The sequence below is a fragment of the Myripristis murdjan genome, chromosome 23 (genome assembly GCF_902150065.1).
Source record: "Myripristis murdjan chromosome 23, fMyrMur1.1, whole genome shotgun sequence".
Lineage (NCBI taxonomy): Eukaryota > Metazoa > Chordata > Actinopteri > Holocentriformes > Holocentridae > Myripristis > Myripristis murdjan.
The window spans coordinates 25,464,448-25,474,899 of NC_044002.1; the positions used below are offsets into that span (position 1 = coordinate 25,464,448).

Sequence of the window (10,452 nt, forward strand, 5' to 3'; positions counted from 1 at the left end):
AGAGTGTGTGTGTTTGAGAGAGAGAGAGTGTGTGTGTGTGTGTGTGTGTGAGAGAGAGTGTGTGTGAGTCAGTGTGAGAGAGAGAGAGAAAGAGAGAGAGTGTGCTTGTGTGTGTGTGAGAGAGAGATAGTATGAGTGTGTGTGTGTGTGTGTGTGAAAGTGAGTGTGTGTGTGAGTCAGAGAGAAAGAGAGTGTGTGTTTGAGAGTGTGTGTGTGTGTGAGTCAGAGAGAAAGAGAGTGTGTGTTTGAGAGTGTGTGTGTGTGTGTGAGTCAGAGAGAAAGAGAGTGTGTGTTTGAGAGAGTGCGTGAGAGAGAGTGTGTGTGTGAGAGAGAGAGTGTGTGTGTGTGTGTGTGTGTGTCTGTGTGAGTGAGAAAGAGAGAGAGAGAGAGAGAGAGAGAGAGAGAGCATGTACGAGCCTTTTAAAGATCAAGGGCCCTATCTTGTGCCACCCGCTATCCGCTGCCACTACCCGCTACCCGCAAATTGCGGATTTAGGAGCTTCCGCTATCTCTAAACGGTATCTTGCGCCACCCGCTACCCGCTATCCTTATGCCGACTGCATCATTTGCACCTGGAGGTGTGTCTGTGGGCGTGTTTCATGCGCTATCCCTAAAGTTGCTATCTTGCGCACACACTTTAGAGATAGCGGATAGCGGGTGGTCCTGACCACCCGCTATCCGCTTTCCCTAAAGTTTGAGCTGTTAGGAGAGCGCGCCCAGGCGGCTTCAATGCGCGCCCCGACAGAGCCTCACCACGCACACGGTCGGACTGATACCGGGACGCCGCCGGAATGGACTGAGTATATTACTCATAGAGACTGTTTAGAGGAAAGACTGTTTTAACCCCCTGAACCCCAAACCCGCGGGCGGGATAGAAAGACATGTATTTTTTAAAAAATCGCCAAAATTCAACCGTTTATCATAGCTGGAAGCTTTAAAAACCTATTTTTTCGTCGGAATTTGAATTTTCCGACGGTCCCCGAATGCAACATGTCCGACTTCGGTTTAGCGGTAGAAAAAAGGATGAAACTAAGGCTAAAAAAGCGATTTTCATTCGAATAATTTTATTATATATGCTTCATTCAACAATTCGCCAAAAAATAGTCGTTTACTCAATCCAGATCATTCAAAAAACAAAAAATTCTGCGGTCTTCAGCGGATCTGAGACATCTTGATTGATTCAGGTGAGCCCAACAGTCGTGTGACAAAAATTCACTGAATTTCAGTGTGTAGGCAGCAGTAGTAACATGGAAGGGGGCAAGGCAGTAAAAACGCCTACGCTTATACAGGTTGGAAAAATGTTAATATTTCAGGAAATACATCATGTGAAGCCCTACTTTTTTTTTTCCTGGATCAGTGACACTTGTGGGCACCTGAAAAAATGTTCTGTACATTTATTCCAATGTTTCTCGATTTTTGTAAAATAAATTATCCAAAAAAATCAGTTTGCCCTTTTTATTTGTTTTATTATTTATGGCACTATAACTCTTTGATACTGTGTGAAAGACATTTTTGAATGGCTTCAGGTGATAGCCACAGCTGTGCTGTTTCCATAGAGGTGCAGCAGAAAAACAAGCCCACAGTGAGCCAAAATGTGAGGGGAGCAGAAAACGCCCCAAAACTGCTTGGGGTTCAGAGGGTTAATTGGACACTTACGCCAGCACGTTTTATTGTTTTATCATAAGCCAGCAGCTGTGCTATATTTTTATTTTTAATATTTTATTTGCCCAATCTACCTTGTCAATAAATTAGTTTACACATAGTTCCACCTCTGCCTCTTGTGTGTGTGTGGTGTGACCCGGGGATTTTACTCAATCAGTACAACCTTGTGACACGTCCACTTGGACACATGTGGCTCCACCTCCCGAATTAACTCGCCTATAATATAATATATAATATGTATATAAAGCCAACTTGCTTTAGCCTCAGTAGAAGCCCTGAGAAAATCTACCTCCCTCTCTCCATCGCGGGTTTAGGATTTAGGATTTAGGATAGCGCATCCTGCCCTTAAAGGCAATGGCACCTGGCACACTGATTGGTTTAACTGGCGTAACGCCCAAAACACGCCTATTCATAATATAGCGGGTAGCGGAGGTGTTTTATGGATAACGGGAGGTGCGCAAGATAGCAACTTTTGCGGGGAAACGCCTCTTGCGCAATGCTAAATCCCCAAATAACGAGTTTAGGGACTTTGGCGCAAGATAGGGTCCCAAGTGCTGATTGCAGTGAAGAAATGTCAGCATCTCCACATGTTCAGCATTGAGGCTTTGCCCTCCGCTCAGATGCCATGTTCCCAGCAGCTGAGCACAAACGCTCTGAGGGCGTGGAGGAGAACAAACCCTCTGAGGGCGTGGAGGAGAACAAACGCTGTGAGGGCGTGGAGGAGAACAAACGCTCTGAGGGCGTGGAGGAGAACAAACGCTCTGAGGGCGTGGAGGAGAACAAACGCTCTGAGGGCGTGGAGGAGAACAAACGCTCTGAGGGCGTGGAGGGGGCTGGGACGCTCAGAAAGGACTTTGCCAGCCCTGCCAAGGTTGGACACCGTGGGGCATTCGCTTTCCACTAGGGCTGGGTATTGTTAAGAACCTCACGATTCGATTCGATTTCGATTCTTTGGGTAACAATTCGTTTCGATTTCGATTCAATTCGATATTGATTTAAACACTTTGATATCGATTCTGTAATAAGTCGAAATGCTTAAATAATTTTTGCTGCTGACGTTAACTTGGAGTGACACACCCCCAGCTGAAATAAAACATCTGCCAGTGAGTTTATTAAAAGACAGATGTTTTTATGGCGCCGGCACTGGAAAGCAGTAGCCTGTATTTAAATATAACTGTTAATATAAGTTAGTTGTAGATAAAAAAAAATCAGCTGTGTTGGTGAGTTGTTGTCACGGCACCTGCTAGATTAAAAATGACTGAGAAGTCGGCAGAAGTATAACTATCAGTCCGTGAAAAAAAATATTTTTTCCAGTGGATATTCTAGTTACAACATTGATTGAGCTAGCAGAGCAGTTGGCTGGCTGACAAGGACTAGTTAACGTCAGATCTCATGTATTTCCGCAGAAACGGAGAGAATACCGGCAAAAAACATCTATATTTTGAGAGCGAAATGCTCACAGTATGAATACATCTTGATTATACATTTAATTTTGTTGGTAATAGTTGTATAATCGCATTATTACATGAGAGGGTGTGCCTGACCGTCATTATTGTCACTTCAGTGATGCGCCCGTTAGCTCACCCTCTCATGTAATAATGATAAAGGACGTGTGGAGTTGCATCTGTTTTGGTTTAGCCACAGGTTGCTGCATAACATCGGCATGGTGTCAGCTAAGGTGGCTGCACAGGTTCGCGGTATTATTGCACTACCTTAATAGTGCCTGGCACAGTTTACACACGACTTGACTCTTGTCTCTTACCTGTGTTCCGGGGTTACATCTAAATCCAAAGTGAGCCCAACGTCAGGTTTTAAAGTCACAGGTGCCGACTTAACGCTACAGCTACTTGCTTTCATGTTGTTGTTGTGTACAGTGCAGCTTCCGTCCGTACAACGTGAATCACACGGAGGTGTTGCTCACCGCGCCCCCTACTGGTTAGGAGTTGAATCGATTCAGAGGCTTTTGTGAATCGATATTGAATTGTGAAAAAAGATATTGCAATGCATTGATGAATCGATATTTTTACCCACCCCTAGTTTCCACCATGACAGGGGATGATCCTTCTTGGAGAGAGGATGTTCACCAAAGTACTGTAAGATGTCCCTCTGTATCACCAGGCTCTGTGCATCCTCATCCTCTTCATCACTTGAATTGGACTCTGATGATGATCCAAGAAAACTGTGGACTGATCCATCCTTGGCCTTAGTGTGTGCTGATGGGCAGCCTTCCATTAGGCTGGTGCTGTCTTCACTGTCTTGTGCACTGGAAGAATCTGAGTTTTCTGAACCTGGGATCCAGTGCAGCAGCCAGCAGGGTGGTGTTAGGATCTTCAGGTGAAAATACAAACAGGTCATTCCACCTCTCTGTGATCTGTTGGATCACATCTGTCCGGAATGTCTTCATTGCAGCTGTTTCAAATGCTGAATCGTCTGTTGACTTTTTCAGGTTTTGAACGAGCTGAGGAAGAGCAGAGACTGTGACGTATTTCTCCCCACTCACAAACACTGTTGCTGCTTCAAATGGCTCCAGTATCTGAATCAGTTCCTCACTGAGGGTCCACTGTTCTGGCTTTATATCCAGGTAGTGGTGTTTTCCCCTTGGGTTGACTGCAGGGTCAGACAGAACAGCAGTCCCAGGCCGTCTTTGTGCGTGGAGCCTAGACAGCAAATGATGGTCCTGTTCCATCTGGAGCTCACGTCTTATATCAGCATCAGTTTTGGCTCCCATTTGTTGCTGCTTTTCTTTAAGTTTGGTGCGAGCCTCTTCACTCTTCTTAAAGTGTTCAACGAGGCCTCTGGCAGCACCCACACAGCTCCTGACTGTGTTGTTGTGTTTTAGTGTGTTCTGTACAACCAAATTCAGTGTGTGCCCTGCACATCTCACAGATGCCCAGCCATGCTTCTCTTTCAAAATGGTTACTGCTGCCACTATATTTGGCCCATTGTCATGGACAACTGCCTTCACTTTTTCAGATGGAGTTTGAAATTTGTTGGTAACCTCCTCAAGCCCCTCGGCAGTGTTTACAGCAGTGTGCCTTTCTTCCAAAGGCATTGTTGTAAGTGTGAGGGACTTCATCTCCCAGTCTTCCTCTAAAAAGTGACATTTCACTCCCAGATGTGCTTCTGTGGCCACACTAGTCCAAATGTCTGCTGTAAGGGCAACACGCTCTCCCTCCTTTAGAGAAATCTTCAGTTTCTCTACGATTTGGTCATATTTGTTCTCCATCAAGCCAGTGAAGTGCGTTCTAGATGGTTGGTTATATTTAGGATTGAATGTAGAAATCATGTTTGGAAAGCCTTCCACCATGGAGAGTGGGCACATATCTGCAGTCCGAACAAAGCTGTCCATCTGCTGCTGAGATGTGCTGGGAAAGACAGACAGAAAGAAAGAAATTAACATAACGCACAAAGCCATAGTGCCATCTAGCCCTGCTCACTTTAAATCCAACTAATTACAACTAATTATCTGCTTTAAGCAATAGCCTAGTAGATGTGTTTATATACAGCATTTAAAATTTACTGGGGTCATTTTGATGTTTGAGTTAAGGTGTGTGTGTGTGTGTGTGTGTGTGTGTGTGTGTGTGTGTGTGTGTACATCCGTGTGTGCGTGGGTGTGACTTGGCTATTCTTGTGCACGGCTTTCTTTTCCCACATTTTAAAATAACAGAAAAATATGTGGCTATATTAAAGTTGAGATGTTTTGCAAAATGTTGAGATTTCAGAGGTGAATGCAGAGTGCAGATAAAGGCGTCAACAGGACATTTAATGAATGAATGTGTGAATGTCCAGCAGCCTGTATGCAGAGACTGGACTTCTCTCATGTGGTTCATTGCAGCTGAAGTGTCTGATGTGACCAAAGTTTGACACTTTGACCTCAACAACATCCCACCTTCAAGTGAAGCTCAAACTTCTTCTATAGAAGCAGGGCCGAACAAAAAATATAATTCAAATTTAAGTATAAGACCATAAGAAGACCATAAAATAATGTTTTGATATCTGTGCATCTTCATCCAGGCTGAGTGGCTGTAATCTGTCAGAGAGAAGCTGTGAGGCTCTGGCCTCAGTTCTCAGCTCCCAGTCCTCCAGTCTGAGAGAGCTGGACCTGAGCAACAACCACCTGCAGGATTCAGGAGTGAAGCGTCTCTCTGCTGGACTGAAGAGTCCAAACTGTAGACTGAAGACTCTCAGGTCAGATTATGATGTTTTGTGTTACGATTTGTTTCAAATAGAACATCAAGTGCATGTTTAATTTTTCATTTTTATTTGTGGTCATTTTGTTTGTTTGAACATGTTGTGTGGTGTAAACCCTTTATGATGGCAATATGTAAATCATATCTTTTCTGCTGTTCATTTAATGTTCTTACAGAGACGGTTTGCAGGGTTCCAGTGCTGCAAGCTTTATCTCTGAAACCAAATCAGGAGAGAAAATGATTAGAATTGATTCTTGTTAAACTGGATGTGAACAGCTGGTGTTGTAGCTGGATTTCATCCACAGTGGGCTCTGATTAAGGAGTGGACACAGAAACAGATAAGGGTTTTACAAACTTTATCTAGATACTTGAAAAGAGGTACAAAGCATATAGATGTGGTATCTGAAATATAATCAGAAATAAATAACCATGTGTGGTTTGGTGAACTGTCTGATTTTATAACTAAATAAAACCTTGACATACTCCACAATTACATTAATAGATCTGACAACATCACACATTTGGGAAGTAAAGATGATAACTAGAGTTTCTCTCCTTTAAACCCAGCACTGCAATATCCATGAACCGTCAGTCACATAAGGTTAGCTACATTCACCTGGTCTACCTGACTACATGTCCAGCCTGTATGCTAGCTTAAGTGGCCATTAAAGGCAGAAACATGAACTTGCTGGACTCACATCATAAAATGATCTCCAACCTGTAACAACAAGAACGACACGCTCAGCGCAGCAGAAACAGCTGAAAGGATGTGCTGCCATTCGTCACAAACACACATCAAGTGTCCTCACCCCTTTTCTGCCTGCAGCAACTGGCATCCACTGGCAAAGCACACCATCACCATGTGGCACTGCAGTGACTCCACAGTCAGCAGCGCCCCTTGCTGGCCACACAGAGAGCAGTCATAAAGTTTCTGAGGGAATTCTGCACCAAAATGTTTTTGTGTGTTTTGTCAGGCTGAATCAGAGCGAGCTCACAGAGAGAAGCTGTGAGGCTCTGGCCTCAGTTCTCAGCTCCCAGTCCTCCAGTCTGAGAGAGCTGGACCTGAGCAACAACCACCTGCAGGATTCAGGAGTGAAGCGTCTCTCTGCTGGACTTGAGAGTCCAAACTGTAGACTGAAGGCTCTCAGGTCAGTGCTGATCAACCTGTCCAACATGAAAATTTAGTTCCTGATTTACATGAAGCTTATACTGTTAATAAAGCTATTCAGCCTTTCACAGTAGCCATGATGCCAGCATTTAGCACTGATTGAGGATATTTCATTATTTCCTCTCGTCACTGCCTCTGTTGTTAAGACATAAAAAAAACAGAAAGGACTTACAAGAGCAGTTTCCTCCAAAGGGTTTTTCTTGGTTTGGGCACCACCTATTGACAGATTAAGGTTAATCTAGAACTACACTATATTACCAAAAGTATTCGCTCACCTGCCTTTACTCATACTATGAACTGAAGTGCCATCCCATTCCTAACCCATAGAGTTCAATATGATGTCGGTCCACCTTTTGCAGCTATTACAGCTTCAACTCTTCTGGGAAGACTGTCCACAAGGTTGAGGAGAGTGTTTATAGGAATTTTTGACCATTCTTCCAAAAGCGCATTGGTGAGGTCACACACTGATGTTGGTCGAGAAGGCCTGGCTCTCAGTCTCCGCTCTAATTCATCCCAAAGGTGTTCTATCGGGTTCAGGTCAGGACTCTGTGCAGGCCAGTCAAGTTCATCCACACCAGACTCTGTCATCCATGTCTTTATGGACCTTGCTTTGTGCACTGGTGCACAGTCATGTTGGAAGAGGAAGGGGCCCGCTCCAAACTGTTCCCACAAGGTTGGGAGCATGGAATTGTCCAAAATGTTTTGGTATCCTGAAGCATTCAAAGTTCCTTTCACTGGAACTAAGGGGCCAAGCCCAGCTCCTGAAAAACGACCCCACACCATAATTCCTCCTCCACCAAATTTCACAGTCGGCACAATGCAGTCTGAAATGTACCGTTCTCCTGGCAACCTCCAAACCCAGACTCGTCCATCAGATTGCCAGATGGAAAAGCGTGATTCATCACTCCAGAGAACGCGTCTCCACTGCTCTAGAGGCCAGTGGCGGCGTGCTTTACACCATTGCATCCGACGCTTTGCATTGCACTTGGTGATGTGTGGCTTGGCTGCAGCTGCTCGGCCATGGAAACCCATTCCATGAAGCTCTCTGCGTACTGTACTTGGGCTAATCTGAAGGTCACATGAAGTTTGTAGCTCTGTAGCAATTGACTGTGCAGAAAGTCGGCGACCTCTTTGCACTATGCGCTTCAGCATCCGCTGACCCCTCTCCGTCACTTTACGTGGCCTACCACTTCGTGGCTGAGTTGCTGTTGTTCCCAAACGCTTCCATTTTGTTATAATAGAGCTGACAGTTGACTGTGGAATATTTAGGAGCGAGGAAATTTCACGACTGGATTTGTTGCACAGGTGGCATCCTATGACAGTTCCACGCTGGAATTCACTGAGCTCCTGAGAGCGGCCCATTCTTTCACAAATGTCTTGTTTCACAGTCTGCATGCCTGAGTGCTTGATTTTATACACCTGTGGCCAGGCCAAGTGATTAGGACACCTGATTCTGATCATTTGAATGGGTGAGTGAATACTTTTGGTAATATAGTGTATTTCAGACTGGAGTTATTCCAGTTTAAAAGGGCATTTTAGTCTGCGACTGGGTGTAATCCCCATCTGGGAAACCGCTCCACAGTTGTGGATCAGAAATGAAATCAATTAAAATGAAATTACAGCGCAGATCACTGGACTAGTTTTACAAGCATTTGAGTTCATTTTCATATCTAATTTTAGAGCGTCAATGTTTGTGTGTGTGTGTGTGTGTGTTTGTGTTTGTGTGTGTGTGTGTGTGTATCTGTGTGTGTGTGTGTGTGTGTGTGTGTCCAGGCTGTCAGGCTGTCTGCTCACACAGGAAGGCTGTGCTGCTCTGGCCTCAGCTCTGAGCTCCAACCCCTCCCATCTGAGAGAGCTGGACCTGAGCTACAATCATCCAGGAGCCTCAGGAGAGAAGCTGCTCTCTGCTGGACTGGAGGATCCAACCTGGAGCCTGGAGGCTCTCAGGTGTGGAGAGACACACACACTGTCTTCTAGAGGCCTGAGAGGCGTTTTCTCAGTCATGCTGAGAAGCTGAGTCATGTTTAATGTTGAAGGTTTCATGCTGGATATGAGTGATGTTTCCGCTAAAGTTTCTATGAGGAAAGTTATTAAATGCTCATGTTTCTATTGTAAAAATGCTCTTTGTTTATTCCTCCTCCAGTGTGGACCATGGTGGAGAGCAGAGGTTGAAACCAGGCCTGAGGAAGTGTAAGTGTGTTTTTACTCTTATTCCTAAAAACACAGAGCAGCAGACATTTGGTCACATGATGTGAGTTTGACTCTTTATTCAATAATGCACACATTAAAAGAAGACAGGCTGAAAAATGTCTGCTCCATAGTTCAACAGTTTGCTCTTTCCACTGAAGTGAACATGCAGGATGACTTCTCTACTCAAACTGGGAACAAATGTATGAAGAGCACTAGTTTAGTTGGAGGCAAATCAAATTAAACATGAAGTATTTTTCTCATATAAACACCAACCAAATACAAGTTAGACTATTGTAGTAATACAGAATTATCTCCACTTCTATAACAAAGATATTAAATATGAATCATTTTCTCTGGAGATGGAAGTGCAGATGGGAAACCCTTCTGTAACCAGTAGGTGTCACTGATGAACTAAATGTAAAGAATAATAATAATAAAAGCAGCTGTAAGAATTTGGAGCAGTCTCTGAAAACCTCGGAGCGTCAGGAGCCTGAGTTGGATCACTATCATGAAATAGAGACACAGGACACGGATGTGGATTTTGAATGAATTCTGAATGGATATTAACCATAAACCACATGAATGCAATGTACAATGTGGCAATTACAGTTCACCAAAATAAGCAAAACAACAAACCCTGCGCGCACAGTAAAGAAAATAATAAAGACCCGGGTCATTGTTAAATGCAGGGCTCAGACACATTTTTCAAGGTCAAATTCAAGCACTTTTTTCAAGCATTTTAAAGGGTAATTTTCACATTTTTCCAGCACCTTGAAAATACATAAAATCCATATCTACAGGAATACATATACTCATGATTACCTTTTTCACTTTTTATCACAATGATGTACATTGTATTATGCTGTAAACATCTAAAATTATGTTTCATAATAGCAAAAAGTTTAGAAATTAAAGGAGAACACAAAGTTTTATTCAAAAAAAGGGAAGCCACTTGCCGTTGTTCAGGCACACTGGCTCTGATCATCCTCTGATAATAGATAATAATTGACCTGGAGTCTACCTGAGAGCACCTGGTGTGGAGAAAAGAACTGAGGACAAGAGACTTTGAGGGAAATGACATCACAAGTTATTTCAGTTGAAGTCAGACGACTTTGAAAGTGACCAAGCACCCGTCTGTTTCCAAAAGAGAAACTCTGTTTTTCCTCAGTTATTCCATCTACCATCATTACTGATAATATTTACAAATATATTGTGTTGTTCAACTGCCGTGTATAAACATGC

The 10,452-nt window shown here is 43.7% G+C and overlaps 1 protein-coding gene across 1 annotated transcript in view; it reads left to right on the forward strand.

Annotated features, from left to right (window-relative positions):
- The window catches only part of LOC115355023 (NACHT, LRR and PYD domains-containing protein 12-like), a 114,393-nt gene that overhangs the window by 100,638 nt on the left and 3,303 nt on the right, over nt 1-10,452 (forward strand). The window contains 4 exon segments of the mRNA XM_030045646.1: nt 5,677-5,850; nt 6,827-7,000; nt 8,794-8,967; nt 9,164-9,210. Coding sequence (XP_029901506.1) covers nt 5,677-5,850; nt 6,827-7,000; nt 8,794-8,967; nt 9,164-9,210 — 569 coding nt within the window.